The sequence below is a fragment of the Vollenhovia emeryi genome, unplaced genomic scaffold (genome assembly GCF_000949405.1).
Source record: "Vollenhovia emeryi isolate VEMERY1.0 unplaced genomic scaffold, V.emery_V1.0 DF939246.1, whole genome shotgun sequence".
Classification (NCBI taxonomy): Eukaryota; Metazoa; Arthropoda; class Insecta; order Hymenoptera; family Formicidae; genus Vollenhovia; species Vollenhovia emeryi.
Window position 1 is genome coordinate 197,273 of NW_011967120.1, and position 20,110 is coordinate 217,382.

General features: G+C 48.2%; 2 protein-coding genes and 1 long non-coding RNA gene across 7 annotated transcripts in view; 2 read left to right on the forward strand and 1 right to left on the reverse strand.

Moving 5' to 3' along the window:
• Positions 1 to 5,779, forward strand: part of LOC105559989 (GTPase-activating Rap/Ran-GAP domain-like protein 3) — a 36,357-nt gene extending 30,578 nt beyond the window's left edge. For all 5 annotated transcript variants that reach the window (XM_012008690.1, XM_012008688.1, XM_012008687.1 and 2 more), the window contains 7 exons: positions 95 to 366; positions 811 to 1,096; positions 1,464 to 1,921; positions 2,770 to 3,106; positions 3,768 to 3,854; positions 3,951 to 4,223; positions 4,371 to 5,779. In XM_012008690.1, coding sequence (XP_011864080.1) covers positions 95 to 366; positions 811 to 1,096; positions 1,464 to 1,921; positions 2,770 to 3,106; positions 3,768 to 3,854; positions 3,951 to 4,223; positions 4,371 to 4,618 — 1,961 coding nt within the window. In that variant the 3' untranslated portion in view covers positions 4,619 to 5,779. The remainder of the gene's footprint in view (positions 1 to 94; positions 367 to 810; positions 1,097 to 1,463; positions 1,922 to 2,769; positions 3,107 to 3,767; positions 3,855 to 3,950; positions 4,224 to 4,370) is intronic.
• LOC105559987 lies at positions 5,649 to 8,254 on the reverse strand. The gene is made up of 2 exons (XR_001008787.1): positions 8,124 to 8,254; positions 5,649 to 5,881 (listed from the first exon to the last, which is right to left on the reverse strand). It is a non-coding gene; the product is annotated as an uncharacterized LOC105559987 (long non-coding RNA).
• A 761-nt stretch (positions 8,255 to 9,015) lies between these two features.
• The window catches only part of LOC105559990 (nuclear hormone receptor FTZ-F1 beta), a 30,729-nt gene continuing 19,634 nt past the window's right edge, over positions 9,016 to 20,110 (forward strand). The window contains exon 1 of the mRNA XM_012008692.1: positions 9,016 to 9,414. The gene's annotated coding sequence lies outside the window, so the exon portion shown is untranslated. The remainder of the gene's footprint in view (positions 9,415 to 20,110) is intronic.

Here is a 20,110-nt window from a genome sequence, read left to right on the forward strand (position 1 = left end):
ACATTTACCAAAAATTATCTAACCGCATTATGAAGTTACAGAAGATAAAAGAGAAGATCATTAGCCGAGTATCAATCCATCTTTTATTACTTAGACGTGTTCGCCGTGGTGACTACCGAGGCGGACGGCAAGGGTTGGCGGGTCGCTATTTATTGCGACGAGAACGTACCTCTCTTCGGACCGAGTCTACCCTGCCCGCCGGTTTTCGAGGACCCGTATAATCTCAGAGAATTTCTCCTTGTTAAGTTGATCAACGGCGAGAAAGCTACATTTGACACCCCGACATTCTCCAGGAAGAGGGAAAGAACCCTCGATGCCCTATTGCGAGACATGTACCAGGAGCATTCGCAAGACAGCAAGAGCAACGTACGCTACTTAAATTTATGAAGGCTGCCACTTACTCCCGCTTACCACTTAATTTTTGCTCACAGTAATTGTAATAAAATATAATGATGCAATAATTTTAGTTATAATATCAATATTTTGGAAATCATGCAACTATTAATATATCAATGCAATATTTAAATAATCTAGCTAAATAGTCAGCGAAAAGAATGTGCTTTAAGGGGGTTACAACACCCTAGAGTCCACAAAAAAGCCAGTTTTCGGTGATTGTTTTCAGGAATATAATAAACGTAAATGAAAACCTGCTTATTCCTACTTATTATCTATACATTGAAGTATAAAACAAATTTTTTATTTACGTTTATTATATTCCTGAAAAGAAATCTCCGAAAATTGGCTATTTCGGGGTGCTCTAGAGTGTTGTAACCCCTTAAAGAAAGTCAACTCAATGTGATTTCGTAACAGAGCATGCTAAATCGCCGAGCACTCTCGGATGTCGTGGAGGCACCGGGTCGACGGCGAGAGGAGACGCGCGCCGTCGAGATGGTGCAAGTCGGACAAGCCTTGAAACTGGAAGCTATCATGCGTGGCCTCGCGCCCACCTCTCTCGCCACCGTCGGCCCTCTGAAGCCCAGGCCATGGGAACCGAGGTGCATCTACCCTGACTTTCCCTACGAGGTCGTCTGCGGTGACGTCTGGCTGGAGAACAGACTGATCCTCGCCTCGGAGTACGGGATGTTTCTCATCGAAGGTAACCCACGAAACGTACATTATCTCGGAACCTGATCGCCCGGAAGATCCGACGAGGCACAACTTTTTCGCGATCGAGGTTTCAACCGAAGATTTCAGTCGCGTATCAAATAACGACGAAATAGAATGCAGGTTGTACTGAAAGCGACAGCTAGCGATTTATCGAAGGATCAAATGGCAAATTGTCGAATCGACAAACAGGAGCTGTTAAATATTAAACATTTGCAAATAGATTCTAAAGGCATGTGTCCACGATGCTAGCACTTGGACCAAGTTCTCATCACAGGCCTCAATAAATGTTAAATTTCGAATGAAAAATAAATTTCGTTCCTTCATCAATATGCTCGTCGCGGCGATTCTCTTTCCAGACGGGGTTTCGCACAGAATGCTCTTCGACGAGTCGGTGCAGATCAAGCAGCTGGACGTGGTCGAGCAACACGGTATACTCCTGTTCCGCGCCGGCGACAAGGGCAAGGAGAGTAGCGTCTACGTTTTCCGGCTGCGAGAGTTCGAGAGCGATGCGTCCGCGAGGTGCGCCGAGCTGTTCAACGATCGCGAGAACGACGACCGGGGGAGGGAGGAGGACGACGACGACGAAGACGCCGAGGACGAGGACGACGATTGCGACGAGGACGACGCCGACGAGTGCGACAATTTCACGCGTGCCACCGCCAAGTTTCAGCCGGTGACGCGCTCGCGAGCGCGAATGCGCGTTCGCGCCCCAGCCGTTCGGAGCCGGGCGCATATCAAGGAGAGGAAGCTGCGGCGTACACGGGGATGTAACTTGTACAGCATCACGAGACCCGGAGGCTCGCACTTGCGCATGGTATAACAAAGTATAAGTTGATTGAACAATTCGACAATGTCATTTAAGATACTTGGGCCGGTATTCATAGTCAGATCTTATATTTAATACTGTCTTAAGAGGATCCTTCAGCCAGAGGATAAATTTGTAAATTTATCGCGAAAATTTTACTTCACACCTACAGAACAAATTTCCGGATCCTAGCTTCAATGTATCATAAAATAGGATAGCTATAGTGCCACTCATATTTATTATGGAGAAAGGAATATTTTAATTTTAAGGGGATCCTTAAGCCATCTTTTTTACCGACACAGTCAAATATAGTTTTTGCGCTTGTAATTCTTTTGATTAGCTTTTATGCACAAAATAATACCAGGATACGTTGCGGACCGCATAGCAGAACATTTTCATACTCGTAGTTCTAAATTTGAAATTGGCTTTATAAAATTGCAAAATTCTCCCACACGATTAAAGTACGCATAAAGACAAAACCAGGATCAGTCATCTTCATATAAAAAAAACGAAGGAAAATCAAAACTATCACTTTATAATATTTCAAATACCAATATCATTTTTATTTACACTTATCCTGGTATTATTTTGTGCTATTTTCTCAATAAAAGCTAATGTAATGAATTAGAAGCGCAAAAACTATGTTTGGCTGTGTTGGTAAAACAGACGACTGAAGGATCCCCTTAAGTTTCTCTTAAGATGCTGTATAGAACATTTAATTGGCTACGTGGTATCTAAAGATGATCTTCGACTATGAATATCACCCTTAAACGTTTCCTCTTTCTCTTTCGAGTCCTGTTATTATCTTAAGTTTGTATTCCGAGACAAGATTAACGCGTGGTTGTGGTGCGAAACAGTGCGTGGTCGTGGGCCGCCGGCTCACGGTCCTCCAGTGGAAGCACAACGCAGCCTGGACCATCTGGTGCTCGTCAGCCGACACCGACACCATCGACGGCTTTTTGCTGCTGAAGGAGTTTACCGCGAGCGAGACGCCCTCGTTGGTAACGATGATCGAGAGCGTCGATCCGGCGAATGAGTGGACACTGTGCTGCGGCGCCCGTCATCACTTCGAGTTGATCTCCGCTTCAGGTAGCTCGCGGATAATCCACATGGAGGCGACGCCTAAGCCGCACGTGGTGGCGGCGTTGGATCTCCGCGAGGACGAGGAGCCGGAACTGTTACTTTGTTACAATAGTAGGTCGCGTTCCATTTTAACTCTTAATCCGGAGACACCAATAGCTCGGAGGCGATAACTCGTTTATGCAACAACTATAGCACACAGGAGGTTTCAGAGAACACGGCTATCTTTAGAATGTTAGAAAATAGAATTATCGATCAACGTATATCTATTTCTAGTGTTTCTAGTATTTAAGTAGACTCTGTGTGTGTAAATTAAAATGTAATCTCGATACTTAAACAATTAAGACACAGTGATAGGGGATTGAAAGTCTACGCGGTTGCTTATGTGTTATCTTGTTTAATTTTAATTTTCCGTGCAATTAACGCGCACTAATTATGTGGAAAATTAAGATTGAACAAGATAATTAAACGCACGGATAATCATGCAGACTTTCAATCTCTTATCATTCTGTCTTTTTTTCCCCTTAATTGTTCATACTATATGTATACCTTGGAAAAAAGGGATGAAGAGGGAAAATTAACTTTTTGATTCAATACATTGCAATAAAAGTCGCAGAAAATGTGCGTCGTTGTAAATTTTACGAAAAAGTGTAATTCATTTGGACCGTTTTGGCGATCGCAGTACGAGTTATCTTCTCTGATGTTTCAGTTTAAGAGTAACACGGCAATCTATAATGTATAAACGCCCATCGATATTGAATTATACTTCCTTCAGATACGTGCCACTTTCAAAAGATGTTAGAAGAGAACGCTGCGCCAACCGAATTCGACTTTAATTGGAATTCGATGCCGACCGCCGTAGGTGAGAGACAACGTTATGAAAATCTCTTGTAAAAAAAAATTACATTTAAACGGCGCGTCGACGTTTCTCTTAACAAATTGCATTTGTCTGTGACAGCCTGTGCCTTCCCATACGTGATCGCCTTCACTAACGACACGATGGAGATTCGATTGATAATAAACGGCAACCTGGTCCACACGATCGCCATGCCCAGTCTCAACTTGATCACCTCGAAGCGGGACGTCTTCTTCGCCACCACGGCGCCGGAATTCTTCCCAGGTAAATGCGAGCGCATCCGACTGGACTCGAAGCCCCTCGACAAGGAGGAAATGCCCTGCAGTCCACCGCCGACCGCGCAATCTTCGTCCTCCTCTCGATCGAGCGTTCAAAGTACGTGGTCCCCGATTCGTTTGCCTCCGTCAACAAAGCCCCGGCACGTCGGAGATAGCGATTGTCCGATCGCTATCTCCGAATGCCGGACAAACGTATTGAGGACGACCCTCCCCGGATCTCGGGGGGGCAATTTTCCTTTCGCAGACAGCCAAGGAGACTGGAAGCCGATAAGGATCTACCGGATTCCGCTGCAGACGCTGTCGAGGAGCACGGCGTCCAACTGCAGCCAGAGGAGGTGCCCGAGTCCGGCGGAGCCGGAAATCGTCTCCGCGCCACCGACCTCCGACAGGACCTTCCTGAGCGTTGAACCTCAACGTGCGCTGAGCAGGTCCTGCAGCAGCAGTCCTACACCCACACCAACCACGAATTTGCCGTCGCCATGTAAAAAATAGAATGCCGTAGTTGTTGGCGCTCGCCCAATCGATTGCATTTAATTGTGGTCTCAGCAGGATCGATCACGTAAAAACAAAAAAACCAAAAAAAAAAAAGAGAAACCGACTGCACGTACCTGATCTCTCGTCCTCGTGCGAGAGGACACCTGGAAATCTTTGTCATTGTTATGCTATTAGCGTGCGTCGCGCTGCATGTGTACCTCGAATGTAAGTGCGACCGCGGGTACAAGTTTATCGTTTGGATAGGTTTCGACGAGGACGCGTTTGTTGTCTTAATTACGGAGGTGCCCGTGACCTAATTACCATTTCCCTCCGCGCTCCTTAATTTTTCTGCAACAACGATTTGAAAAAACAAACGCCCTGTTGCGGCACACGTGGCACTCTCTGTGTCTGTTCTAACTTTCATATAATACACGTGAGAAAAACGTTGCGTTAGAATCCGAGTTTTTTTTTTAAGAGAGACAGTCGCGGCTATTTCGATGATAAACTGCGCCCCATGGCGATCCTCCCGTATTTCTCTTCCAACGTTTCTCTTTTTCGATATAGTTTACGGTGCAAAGCAAAATTAAGTAAAAAAAAGAAAAATACCTCTCGCGGGGCACCGATTCTCCTTTCCTGTTAAGCTCAACCGATTTTACTTCGCGTCCGTAATTAAGGCATCGTGGCGCGTTAACGTGACGATATTTTATTGTTAGGCACTATTTGCTTTCGGGTCTTTTCTAAGTGACGTTGTGTACCGTAGCTTCTCTCATTGTTCCGAAACCGATCTTAAACAATAGGATTTCAGGCCAGCGCGACTTTAACGGTCGACGGCCGAGAATGCGATTCGACCTGATCGTGGATCTCAGACTTAAGCGCGCAGTTAGTACGCACGGAAAAAAAAGGGCATTTTTCGGATGCGCGTCAGCTCGATGAATCACCACGTGTCTCCTGGAATGTGGGAACGCGGACACGCGGAGAATGCGTCGGGGACGATCGCGCATGGCCGATCGGTCCCCCCCGATGATTAAGACCGTCGGGCAGCGCCGCATCCGGACGTTTATTTTTATTTAATAAGAGATACAACATTATTCTCTGACATGAGTGTTGATGTTTACGCGTCGTGTGTATATAATACAAAGTAACGAATAAAGTATATGTTACCGTTGCATTTCCACCGAAGACGACAGGGCGGTATTTTTTCACACACGCTCCTCGCGCCTTCTCTCTCCGAGACTCGGATCGTTGCTCCAGTAGATAATCGCAGGGTGATGTCTGCGCGATCTGCAACAAATTCGTTCGACTGTATTACGTATATATTTTAAGTGCACAATCTAATGCGTCGGCTGGGTGAATCGTTCTTTCTTAAAATAATTTCACAGAATCGCGCATTTGTCGTTATATCTAGAAGTTCGATAACGATAATACAAGTGGCTTACGCGGAAGTAAACGGTATATCGCATCTCGTTGCCGCCAAGGTCCACGATAGCGTAGATTTTACCGAGAAGTACGTTCGCGAGAGTAACGCGAATACGTCGCTCTTATCCTCGGATGGTCGCGAAATATTCTACGACGTGTCGGACCGAATTCTTTCGTGCTTTCGAAAAAAATAATAAAATAAATAAAGAGAGAGCCGAGAAATCGGGAAGCGTCGGCGTCGCGCGGCTCACCGCGTGTCAAATCCCTTTTCCTCGCCGAAGGATTTCGGCGAGTTCGATCCGAAAGGGAACTCGAGAGCGGATTCCGAGCGCGAATCGAAAAGTCGATCGCGGCTCGGGGAAGCGCGCGGTGCTGCGCGGCGACCTCGGTCAGATTCGAGCGTTGAACCGCGACGCGATTTTCGTCCGTCCGACACGCGTTTTCCGCTGCTGGCCAGCGGGCAGAGGTGTGCGAACGACGGCTTTTGTGTGCTCGAATCGAATCCGTTCATGTTCGAACCACTGGCCAAAATCTTGTACACCAATGCCCATTAATGCCCAGTGGGCATTATTATATCTTGTTATCTTGTTTTGTCTTATTTTATCTTTATAATACCTAATGCCCATAACATTTCTACACTGAAAAAAATTTCTGGTTGAATATGGACGAATCAGATAATTCCTTTAGGATTTACCAGAATTCCTGTAATCCTACAGAAATTCTGGTAAATCCTAAAGGAATTCTGGTAAATCCTAAAGGAATTATCTGATTCGTCCATATTCAACCAGAAATTTTTTTCAGTGTAGTAATGCCCAGTAGTGCAGCAAATCTGTACACCACAATGCCCTCAGCGGTTAACACCTCGGAATTTTCTCTTGAAATTTACCGAGGGGGAAACCGCGGACCAAAATCTTGAACATACACCAATGCCCAATGGGCATTACTTTGTCTTATTATCTTATTTTATCTTTATAATGCCCCAGCAAGACCTAATGCCCAAAAAATGCCTAGTAATGCCCAGTAGTGCAGCAAATCTGTACACCACAATGCCCTCAGCGGTTAACACCTCGGAATTTTCTCTTGAAATTTACCGAGGGGGAAACCGCGAACCAAAATCTTGTACATACACGAATGCCCAATGGGCATTACTTTATCTTATTATCTTATTTTATCTTTATAATGCCCCAGCAAGGCCTAATGCCCAAAAAATGCCTAGTAATGCAGTAGTGCAGCAAATCTGTACACCACAATGCCCTCAACGGTTAACACCTCGGAATTTTCTCTTGAAATTTACCGAGGGGGAAACCGCGGGCCAAAATCTTGTACACCAATGCCCATTAATGCCCAATGGGCATTACTTTATCTTATTATCTTATTACATCTTATTTTATCTTTATAATGCCCCAGCAAGGCCTAATGCCAAAAAAATGCCTAGTAATGCCGCAAATCTGTACACCACAATACTCTCAGCGGTTTACCTCTCGGTTCGAACCGAATCTTTTTCATGCTCAAATTCGAATCGATCTGTTCTGGGTTCGCGTGTTGATTTAAATATAAAAAATTAAATGTAAACTTTCTCAACTGCATTGTTTAGTTAAAAAATGGCTATTCTATCATCTATTATTACATAACAAACTGTATTGCGTTTGCGTTTATTTAAAAAAAAACAACGTGGCCGATGCGAAATCGTCGATAATTCAAGATATTTGAATTTAAATCTCAGATTCGATTTCGAAGCAATTCGCGCGTCTCCATCACCGGGTACCACGCGAGCTCGGTCGGAATCTGCAATCGTTAATTTTGCAGCGCGCACGTTGGTGTTCTCGACGGGACGGGAGGGAGACATTCGTCCCTTGGAGAACATAAGCGCGAGGCGCGCCGCCTTTTTAAATGGAGAACCGCCGAATGTCGAGCGTCGCGCGGAGTGCCGGTACGGCTCTCGCTCTCTTTCCGCGGCCGCGTTCGCTCGCCGTGACGATTCCCATCGGAATCCCGGCGTTATCGTTTATCGCGTGCGCGCGCGCGCGCGAGCCGCGATTACGATACGACGGCGGAATTTATCGCGGGAGCGTGCGCGACGCGGCGCGTTATCGCGAAAAAAACTTACCATTTTTACGCGCGGCCACGGTTACGCGGAACGCGCCGATTCATACGTAACCGGACATTCCAGAGGCGCACGGAGCCCCGGGCTCGTAACCGCCGCAACCGGCCGACCGCCATGTCGGCCGGCGAGCGGGCCAAAGGCGACGTCGACGCGTCCCGTCGCGCCGTCGGCGGTGTCGGCATCGCGCGACGATGTACTGTACTATCCGGCATTGGCTTCTCGCGTCGCACGGTCACCCGTGAGAGAAAGAGAGAGAGCGCGAGAGGGAGCGGGGGGGGGAGCGGGCGGGAGAGCAGAAGAGAACAGCGGGGGAGAACGCACTCGCTCCCTCGCGGGAGAGAAGGGAAGGACGGGAGTTGAAGTGAGACAGAGTGAGAGACGGGGAGAAGGTGAAAGAGAGAGAAAGAGAGAGACGCAGGTACGAGAGAGGGCCCGCGCGCACACGGAAGGTCCGCGCGGCGAGGCAGCGGCACCGCGGCGGAGTGGGGCGGGCGGGAGGGAAGAGGGAAGGAGAGAGAGACAGTCGAAGCGCGAACTCGTGGCGCGCGGAGGTGCCACCAGCCGGAGAGTAAGAGCGGAGAGTCCGGAGGTGGGCACCGTGTGCGCGCCTGTGTGTGGCTTAAACTCGTGGGCTCCTCGCGCGAGCTGGTGACTACGTCGCCCGTTGCGATCCGCCGTAACCCGTTGTGACGCGCGAGCAGAGGTGCGTGCGCGACGCGTCCGTCCGTCCGTCCGTCCGTTTCACCTCCGTCGCTCGGAGCAGCGCCGCGTCCACCGGGAGCAGCGGCGCGAGGTGCTCCCGCTCTCCGCCGTCTCTCTCCTCCCTCGCTCTTCTTTTCTCCGTCACGTCCTCTCGTTCTCCGCGTTTACTCGCTCCTCCTCTACCTCCTCCGCCTCCTTCTCCTCCTCCTCCTCCTCCGTCTCCTCCGCCACCTTGTTCCTTCTCTCTCTCCGTCTCGTACACGCGAGTGTGATCGGTACACAGTGCGACCAGTGCGACGTGATACGCTCTCGCTCGCGGATCGCCCTTCGCCCGTGGCTCGCGCGACAGCATAGGTGCCGCGCGTAACGTCATCGTGAAAAAGACTGTCAGGAGTGCCTTACTAACTTCTTCCCCCCCTCCCCTCGGGCCGCGGCTGTCGCGCCGCGCAACGCGGACACGTTCGCCGTCACCGTCACCGTCACGGCGAGATCCCGAGCGCAGAGCGACGGAGAAAAAGAAATAAAGAGAGAGAGAGAGACACACACACACGGATACTTGGATAAAGAGAATAAGAGAGCGCCGCGCGACGAGGTAAGAGCCGCTTTCCGTGTTTGTTTCCGAAAAAAAAAAAAGCGACGGTAACGTAACATCCAGGGCCCGTTCGCCGTGCTCCGACTCCACACGCACAGACGTGCGGAGGTTATGTTTCCCGATGACCCCTCGACTCTCCCCCTTGCGTCTCCGCCGCGCTCCACTCTTCCCCCTCCCTCGCGGCCGCCCTCTCCCGCCTCTCCCCTCCCGTCCTGCTTTTCCTCTTTCTCGCCGCGTCCTTTTCGCGCCTCGTCCCCCCCCCTCCCCTCTCCTCCGTTTATCTCTCCTTTTCTCTCTCTCTCGCGTACTTTGCCCCCCCCCCCCGCCTCCCCCTTCCTCCCTCGCCCTCTTTTCGCAGCCTTTTTCACGTTCGGACTCGCGGACGCGACTCCCCAAAGTTTCGAGAGACCCCGCGCGAATCGCGTAGCCCCACACACCGCGACACCTCTCGTCTTTCTCTTCCACGTGCGCGCGGGGTAGGGGGGGGGGAGGGGACGTAGCGTACAACCCGAGTCGCGTCTCTCTCGCGTTTTTCGCCGCGCGCCCTCCATCCTCCTCCCTCGCGCGGCGGCCAGTTTCGTAACCTCTCGGCGCGGGTTTCGCGAGCCATCAGCTGTCAGCCACCACCGTAGTTCGTGCCACCTGTCCAAAACTCTACGCGCGCGCGCGCGCGCGTGTGCCGTTTCTTTTTTTCTTGCCTCGCTCTTTCTCTCTCTCTCTCTCTTTCTCCGCCTCTCCGCTTCTCGCCGCGTTACGCTCCCCCACCTTCCCACTCGTCGGACGTTAAACCGTACGATTTTACAAGTAGTTTTCTTCGTAGTTCTTCACACAGGCTAACGCGCGGGGCTCCTTTCGAGAAAGGCGCGCACGCGCGTGCGATCGGAGCGGATCGGCGATCGGAGCGTGTGCCCAGGGCTCCCCGAGCGGAGAAAAGGCTTGTTGATATTTCGGCGCGCAGGCTCTCTGGCATGACAGCGCGACCGGCCTTGAGCCCCCCCTTCCCCCCGCCCCTCCACGTCCACGTGATCCCCGCCTTCCCCCGCCCTCCGTCGCCGTGGCCCTACTACAGGCGCACCGCGCGATACTCTATGGGCCAGTGGCGCTCAACGCGCGACGCTACCGCTTCGCGGAGCTGCTCGCTTCAATTCATAGGCTGATGGCAGACGACTATCCGTAAGCGCTTAAGACTGACGTAGCCGTAGACTTAAGGTAAGGCGGAGAAAAACGTAAGCCGTGGAACACGTGTTCCTTACGGCTTACGTTTTTCTCCGCCTTACCTTAAGTCTACGGCTACGTCAGTCTTAAGCGCTTACGGATAGTCGTCTGCCATCAGCCATACGTTCGCTATGTTTCTTCTTTTTAATATACGAGTTACGCAAGCTTGTCCCTTTGTGTCCTAGCCCGGTCGAAGGTTCGGTCGTATCGCTCGGTAATTTACACTCGCACGTTCGCGCCGTCTGATGTCGCGTATTTTGTGGGTACGCAGAGAGAAAAAATTTCTCTCTTAAGGGGATGCTGGAGTGATTCTGCACTTTCGCACCTTTCGCACTTAAAACTGTCTGTTTCGTGGAAAGATTTGTGTAATACACAAATTAAATGGCACGTGTACAGATGATCGAAAGCAGCTTGCTATTCCGGCTAAATTAAAGAACAATATGATATCACTGAAACTATGTTTGTAAGTCTAATAAAAAATAATAGTGAGCAACACATATACTACATGTACTGTATGTATGTGTTGCTCACTATTATTTCTTATTGGACTTATAAACTTAGTTTCAATGATGCCGTATTATTCTTTCATTTGGCCGGAATAGCGAGCTGCTTTCGATCTGTACACGTAAGTCATTTAATTTGTATATTATACAAATGTTTCCGCGAACTGACAGTTTTTAGGTTAGGAAGGTGCAAAAGTGCAGAGTCACTCCAGCATCCCCTTAAAAGTTATTCGGAAAATCATGCAAAATCGTGGGACATGGGCATTTCCAGGAATTTTTCCAAGTTTTTTGAAATTTTACCATACATCTTGCTAGCAATTGTATATTTTACTAGTAAAATGTATGGTGACATTTCACAAAACTCTAACAAAGTACCAATTTAAAATGCCTGCATGGTGTCAATTTCACGAAAAAATTATCTCCGTCCAGACACGCGATTACTTGTTGCACAGAATATGCTACACAAAACTAAACTACTTCTCAGAGTCGCCGGTAATTAGATTCACAATAAAAAATGCTAATGGTTTCTGTCGACCAAACTGGCAAGTTCAATAAATGGTTTCGACCTTAACTTGAGGTTCTCATCGAGCGACAAGACACTCAAAACTGAAAAGTTGAATTCACACCCACGGAAAAAATTTCCGGATCCAATGCTATTACGCTTCAATGTATCATAAAATAGGATCGATATAGCGCCAATCATATTTAGTCTTTTGTCGAATATCGTAGTGCCAACTTCGAGGGGGAAACCGCTGAGGGCATTGTGGTGTACAGATTTGCAGCATTACTGGGCATTACTAGGCATTAGTTTGGGCATTAGGTCCGTGCTGGGGCATTATAAAGATAAAATAAGATAATAAGACAAAGTAATGCCCACTGGGCATTGGTGTACAAGATTTTGGGTAGCAGTTTCCCCCTCGGTCAACTTCGTGCGTTGTAAGATGAAGGGACAATTTATTCTAAACGCAAAAGTATATAAACTTACATTTATGTAAGTTGCTCTTGTCTGAATATAGTAAGCTAATCTCTTTTAATTCGACGGAGGAGAATAAGAATTATTGATTTTATTTTGATATTGCCTTACTTTTATGCTGAATGAGGTTGTGAGAAATATAAATGCGTCAAGATATTTTTTGTCTCGGTAGCGGACATCCCTTCTGAGGGTGTGTGTTTAAACTCTTGCGCGACATGTTTCATTCTTCACTTCACATCTTTCTCGCCGTCGGCGCGAGACCGCGATCGTTGCGTTCGACAAACGAAATTCCGAATACCGGGGCGAATGTCGATCTGGCTTAACTTCATTGTGAGAAGAGTACGAAGAGTGTTTCGAGACGATCGCTTACTGCCCGCCGCGAAGAGACGGTCGAATTGGCGAAGGGACTTGCCGATAAAAGAAACGCTTTATTTATATTTCGATTGTTTGCGTGAGCGCAGCCTTAATGAGAGATCACGCGGGCGTTCGTAATCTGCAAGATTTATGGGCTGAGAGGACGCTTTATCTCGACGGGGCACCACTGCTCCTTACGAACCGCAAGTCCCGCTCTCCCCCTTCCCTCCCGCCCTCCTCGGTCTCCCTCTCTTCCTCTCTTCGCTCCTTCTTCCCATCTCTTTCTCCTCGGATCCCGATCCCGATCTCGTCTCATCGCGACGCGTCTCGTTCGGAACGCTCGGGCTCTCCTCTCCTTTCTCTCGCGCGGCGCGCCGCTCGGACACGAGCTCGCCGCCGAATCGTCGAACGGGCGTTTCTCAAGGTAGGAGAATAAGTGACCGAGAACGCGACCCGAGAAATCGTAAGAGCGCCGCAGCCCTCGGCGGAGTTCGTCGGCGATTCAAGGAGCCACGGAAGAAAAGAGGAGAGAGAGAGAGAGAGAGAGAAAGGAAGAAAGGAGGGAGGACGAGATGGGAGAGCGAGGGCGAGAAAAATCTTGCGCTCGCTCGCTCGCTCGCTCGCTCCGCTCGGAGCCCGGCCTCGGAGCGGAGAGAAAATGAAACGGGAACGTATTACGGGCGTTAGCCCGTAGCGGTATATACGGGCGTATCGCGCGGCGCGGCGGCGCGATCGCGACAATGGTATCGGTATCGCCCATTCGCTGATCGCGGTCGCGACGACGACGGGGCGACCCGACCCGACCCGACGCGTCGCGTCGCGTCGCCGTCGCCTCTCGTCTCGGACGACGGGTCGAGATCGAGCGCTCCACCTTGACGGCTCCACCTACATCGCGCGGAGCGCGATAGAAACGTTCCGCGTGTCGTATTCGCCTTTCGCTTCGCCGTATCCTGGTATACAGGGTGTTCCAGAGTTGTCCGTATCGGCGGCGCTAATAGCCGAACGTGATAACTCAAGCGGATCGATTACGCTCAAAGCCTGGATCTGCAATGTTCTCTTGGCGATTGGAAGCATTCTATTTCGTATGAGCGAATCGAGACGCTCGGAAGACCTATCGGCGCCGTGCGATTTTGTTAACCCGCGTACGTTTCTTAAACTTATTTATTGGCTACGAGATAGAATGTTTCTCATAGCGAAGAGCACCATTGTAGATCAGGCTTGACAAATGTTTAAGAAACATTTGATAAGGTGCTCTTCCATGACGTATAAAGATATGCAATATAGGGACGCGTTTTACGTGAAACGTATATTGAACCATCGAAACATGTATCTCGTATAAAAGTAGCATTTTAAATGCGTAGTATGCGTAACAAAAGAATGTTGAAACAGACGTTACAAAACGTTTCTATAGCGCGTAACAAACGGTTTAGGAAAGAGTGTTAGACTTTAAACGCTCATTGTCCCAACTTACAAATTGATTTTTAATTGAAACGAAGCTTCTTGTTGATCCAACTGGCAATATAATTAATTAAATGTTAGGTCCGACGTTTCGACCCAAGTATCAGGTCCTTGTCACGTAAAATAACTGCAAACCAACATGTCACAATTTTACGAAGATGATCAGAAAATACAAAATACAAGCGAAAGAGGGACATACATACGGAAGTTACCTTGGTTTTTCAATCTTTTTCGTATTCTATACATAACTATGGGAACGTTTCCCGGAAGCCAGTCTTTTCTTCTCTCTCCGCGAAATCGTCACTGAGACGCCTAAAGGTCGAATCAGACTAGCAATTGTCGACGCGGATTCGATTGCGATTGACGATTGTCTTCTAGCCAATGAGAGCCGATTAAATCGCTGGCTGCCTTGCTCTCACTGGCTAAAGGACACTCGTCAATTCCAATTCGATCCGAGTCAACAATCGCTAGTCTGATTCGGTTTTAAGACCGAATCTACAGTAGGTGCAGTAAGCCAGAATCAGACTAGCAATTGTTGACTCAGATTGAATTGGCGATTGTCCTTTAGCCAATGAGAGCAAAGCAGCCGATTTAATTGGCTCTCATTGGCTAGAAGACAATCGCCAATCCCAATCCAATCCGAGTCGACGATTGCTAGTCTGACTCGGTCTTTAAACCGTAAGAAATTGATCAATCACGGGCGATTATTCTCCTCACTTTCCATTGTGATTGGTCAATTTCTTACGGCTTAAAACTTTACTACACTTGTTGTAGACTCGGCCTAACCGATCCATTCCGTCGACGTGCCGTAACAATCGTAAAAACTTCAAGAAACGATCGTTATCGGCGCCGTAAAGGCCGAATCAGACTAGCAATTGCCGACTCGGATTGGATTGGGATTGGCGATTGACGCTTGTCCTCTGGCCAATGAAAGCAAAGCAGCCGATTCAATCGACTCTCATTGGCTAGAAGACAATCGCCAATCGCAATCCAATCCGAGTCGACAATTGCTAGTCTGATTCGGCCTTAACGGGACGTGAACAGGACAATCGAATCGCTAATCTTCGAGCAATCTGTTTCGTCGGGGGGGGGGGGAGTTTTTTTAACCCCCATGTACACTCGCGTCAAGTCTATTTTCGTGGACGAAGTTATCGCGCCGTGTATCGCGAGGTTTGCAAAGCGCGACCAGGATGAATCGTGCCAACGTCCTTCGGCGGGAAAAAGAACCGCGCGCGGCCGATTAGATTAAACGCCGCAACGTGCGTCTCGCGTCTACGGTATTACGTATTACACACCGTCGTCGGATTTGCACGCGGCTCGCAACACGTATACGGCGTTTCGGTGCCGCGTGCGAGTGAAACGGCGAAAGTCCGCCGGCGTTGCACCCTCGTTTGACCGCTGTTTTTTCCCGCGCGCCGCCGCGGAATGATACGAAAGGTCACGGAACGGCTTAGAAGAACTTTCTCTGCGTTTGGCGATCGTTAGACTCGCGTGCCAAGTAAAACTATATTTACAGCGCCGACACGCCGCGCCGTCGCGAGCCGGCGCGTTCTCTCCTTTTCCGAACTGCGATTTACGCGAGGAATCGATTCGATCCGCGCGCGGGTAAAATGTTTCACAACGAGAAAGAGAGAGAGAGAGAGAGAGAGAGAGAGAGAGAGAGAGAGAGAGAGAGGGATGCGATTTCGCGTACACTCGGGGCGCTGCTCCGCGAGGATCGCCGGTAGATCTCTCGAGGCACAATTTCTCGGAAAAATCTGCGCTCGAGTTTTTCCGAGGGGAAAACCGCTTACCAAAATCTTGTACACCTATGCCCACTGATGCCCAGTGGGCATTACTTTATCTTGTTTTATCTTACTTTATCTTATTTTGTCCTTATATTGCCCCAGAGGGCAGTTCCCCACCCCCCAGAGTTTTCTCCCCGAGTTTTTCGAAAGAGTCACGAGGATGTCTCGGTGTCGAAACCTGACGAGTACAAGTTGACTACGAAACTCGATGTTTTTTCGCTCAGGTACTATTTTTTCGGAATACATTTATTTACAGATTTTATCTCTCAAGGATGTAATTAGCATCATTATTAAATTGTCTGTCAATTCAGTTTAGCTCACGGCTGCGCTGCGAGACTGGAAATTCCATTAGGCGCGCAGCAGTTTGCTGGGTTGAAAAAAATGTGCACGAAAGAAAAATCAAATTGGACACCAAGATCCAGCTTGAACATTAAAGGCGTTTCTATTACCGTTTGTTTTACTTCTTCGGTTTCAAATTAACTGACAAAAAGAGTGAGAACAGGTATCCATAGGTAAATGGCCTCATTTTTTTCGCAATCGATTTTGGTCACAAAGTATGTACCAAACGAAAGGTCTCGTCAAGCTGATTACGGATCTGTCAGTCTCACAATCAGAGTGTACCGATCTAACGTTCCACACTGAAAAAAATTTCTGGTTGAATATGGACGAATCAGATAATTCCTTTAGGATTTACCAGAATTCCTTTAGGATTTACCAGAATTTCTGTAGGATTACAGGAATTCTGGTAAATCCTAAAGGAATTCTGGTAAATCCTAAAGGAATTATCTGATTCGTCCATATTCAACCAGAAATTTTTTTCAGTGCAGAGATATCGGACTCCAAAGGTTCCATTCAATTCCAAATAAATGGTTGGCGTCTGTCCAGACGGCCTTATCCGAGGGGGAAACCGCTGAGCGCATTGTGGTGTACATATTCACGGCATTACTGGGCATTGTTTGGGCATTAGGCCTTGTTGGGGCATTATGAAGATAAAATAAGATAAGAAGATAAAGTAATGCCTGGACATTAGTAGGCATCGGTGTACAAGATTTTCGTCAGCGGTTTGCTTTATCGTCCTGGAAATTTTTGGAGCCCGATATCTCTGAAACATTAAATAGGTACACTCCGAGACGTTTCTGTAATCAGCTTGACGAGACCTTTCATTTGGTATCTACAATACTTTGTGACCAAGATCGAATGCGAAAAAAATGGAGCCGATCCTGTTCTCACTCTTTTGCTTGCAAAATCTTCTCGAGCAAACGGAGCAAATACCTAATTAACCGTGATATGTGTTCAATGAAAAATTATTGCTTAAGAAGTATTCTTAATTATATTATTGACTGCGTAATTTCTTGTATTAATTGTACTCTGTTTTCCATCATGCTGTAATTTATATTTTTTTCTTTGTACTGAAGATGGTCCAGTTAGGACCAAAACGTTTATTCACTTTCTATTTTAATAAAAAAAAAAAGTTGGCCACCGCAACCTTGTCTAGGCTCTGAGCTCCTTCTATAATTACGTATTCTTAATTCGAACAACTACACGCGCCGGGTAGTCTCGCGCACGGAGAAAAAGGGTTGTTGACGTGACTAAATGCTTAAGTTGGCAGTATTCTCTCATTTCAGATATGCACGCATGTTTCTAAGTTAAATACATCAAGTCATTTATCGAAGCACGTTGTATTTTTTAAAATTAAATATTTCTGTGAAGTGATAAACATTCGTTTCAACAGTCCAACAGTCCGCGGCGTCGAACTGAGAAATTTTTTTTTTTACGATTCAATACTTTTTTTCCTCTCATTGTCAGTGCACACGTACGTATAAAGTACCCTTTATATAATCCGTCGGAGTGACGCAAATCTTTAAAGATCGATTCATCGGCATTGGCGATAATCATGGGCGATCATTAACCAATACAATCTTGCGATATTACAATTTTCCTAGGTAAAAATAAATAGCGATTACGTAGCAGTACGCGAGCCTAAAGGCTTACATAAGGAACATCACTCGTTACAGCTGACGTGAAAAGAAATCGGAGATACTCTCGGGGCCACATCGCCGCACGCCCGCGTCCGCGCAACGAAAAATCACCTGCGCGCGCGCTGTCCGTCTAATAAATCAGCTGTCGGAAAATCTGACACGCACCATTTCTGCATATAGCATCAGTTAGAAAACATCAATGCTCACTTCCTACGTGAGATATCGTGTTACCGACGCGAGTATAATTACGGAGCGTCATTATATTTGCAATAACACGATTAAATCAGATTAACGGTCGTTTTTCATCTGAAAAATAAATACCCTCCCTTCTAATATGTCACACATATCATCCGTAGAGAGAGAGAGAGAGAGAGAGAGAGAGAGAGAGAGAGAGGAAGGTTAATTAGTTGACCTCAGATTAGCATTAATTCAGTCAGCGCGAAAGTGGGAATGGTCTTGATCAGCGCGTGTGGGAATGATACTCGAATAAATTCATAACCGCGGACATCGGCGGGCTGCCTGTTGACCTCCGGTGTTACGGGAGTGACGTGGACGTCCGCCACGGTGTGTCGGGTATTCTTGGCATATATTCCTGCTCGCTGGCGCGCGAGTAAAAGTTCGCCGGCGGTGGTGGCGGTGGCGGTGACGGCGACGGCGGCTGCGGCGGCGGCGACAACGGGTCTATCCGTTCGCGAGCGTGTCTCTCTCCGGGTAATCGCTACTCCAGATTGCGCAAGCACCTTCGGCACGATCTTATCGTGTCGGCTGCAGCGTGTACGCCACACGTACGTCGCCGCGCATTCATACGCCCGTCACGTATACACGCGTGTATACCCGCGGCCGATGTGTGCACAGCGTGTGCCGGACGCCGTATGTACGTACGCGCGAACGCGAGTGTCCTTTACGCTCGATGGGGCCCGTGCGTGCGTGTCGCGTGTCCACGCACGAGGAAAGAGAAGCGGCGAGGAAAGAGGAACGCGCGCGCGCGCTGGAAACTCCCTGGATCCTTGAAACAACGCGGATAAGCCTAGCGCAACTTATGAATATGGATGCACCTTTCTCGGCGACCGCACCTCGATCGCTCGTTTCCACTCTCGAGAAACGATCATCTTCCCCCTCCGAGGGGGAAACCGCTGACCAAAATCTTGTACACCAATGCCCACTAATGCCCATTGGGCATTACTTTATCTTATTATCTTATTTTATCTTTATAATGCCCCAGCAAGGCCCAAACTAATGCCCAAAGAATGCCTAGTAACGCCCAGTAATGCCGCAATTCTGTACACCACAATGCCCTCAGCGGTTTCCCCCCTCGCTTCCCTCCGATCCTGCCGTCCGTCGCGACTTTTGGCGAGTAAAGCCTTGTATCCACGATGCTGGAAATTGACCCGGGATCTCGATCCGAGAAATGCGTAGCCAATCAGCTGCAGCTTTTCTGTGTAAAGGGCGCAAGTTGATTGGCTACACATTTATCAGATCGAGATCTCGGACCGATTTCTAGCATTGTGGCTTAAGCCTTAAGAATGTTTCTAGATGCAGAGAGCACATTCTACGAGACATTCTACATTAGGCTTTACGAGACTGCCGGTTGTCGCCTTCATTTCGCGTTATTTCCGGTTGTCCCGAGACGCAGCTTCCGATCGAAATCAAATAAGCTTGAGGGACAATGATTTCGACAAGTTATGTAGTCGAAGGTATAAAGAATTTGTTCAGCCAGCTGTACGTAGAATTCAATATGTTGTTTTGCGGGTTGATTACTACTTACATTGAACTAATTATTGCACTTATAAAATAACGGCGTTGACGTATCGAGTGGTGTCGTTTTAAACTTAATCTCCCGGAAAAAAAAAGAGGGAAGAAAGGGACCTCGCGAGGGGGAGCGAGAGAAAGAAGTTGGATGGAAAACGGCTCTGTCAGCTGTGAAATCCTGTTATCTCATTCCTGAATTCCGAGGACGGTGCAGGACGCGAGGCGGCGAGAACGCTCAAATGTCGCGTGCTCACCTCGGGGTCTCGAGTGTTTTCTTACGATGACGCCGCGTAATCAGCCTCCCGTGGTTTCGCGTTTTAATTAATTTACGCTTCAGCGCGGTGTAACGCGGGCGACCTTATTCCCTCGCGACGCCCGGGGGAGGTAATGGTACAACTAGTAGATCCGTCATTTGTTTGCTTTTGCGCATCCGGCATTGCTTTGGTCAGACCAATGACTAAAAAGTTGTACGTGTGGTAGTGTCACGGAGAGAATTTTCCGAAGGGGAAACCGCTGACCAAAATCTTGTACACCAATGCCCACTAATGCCCAGTGGGCGTTACTTTATCTTATTATCTTATTTCATCTTATTTATCTTATCTTATCATGCCCCAGCAAGGCCTAATGTCCCAAAAAATGCCTAGTAATGCCCAACAATGCGGCAAATCTGCACACCAC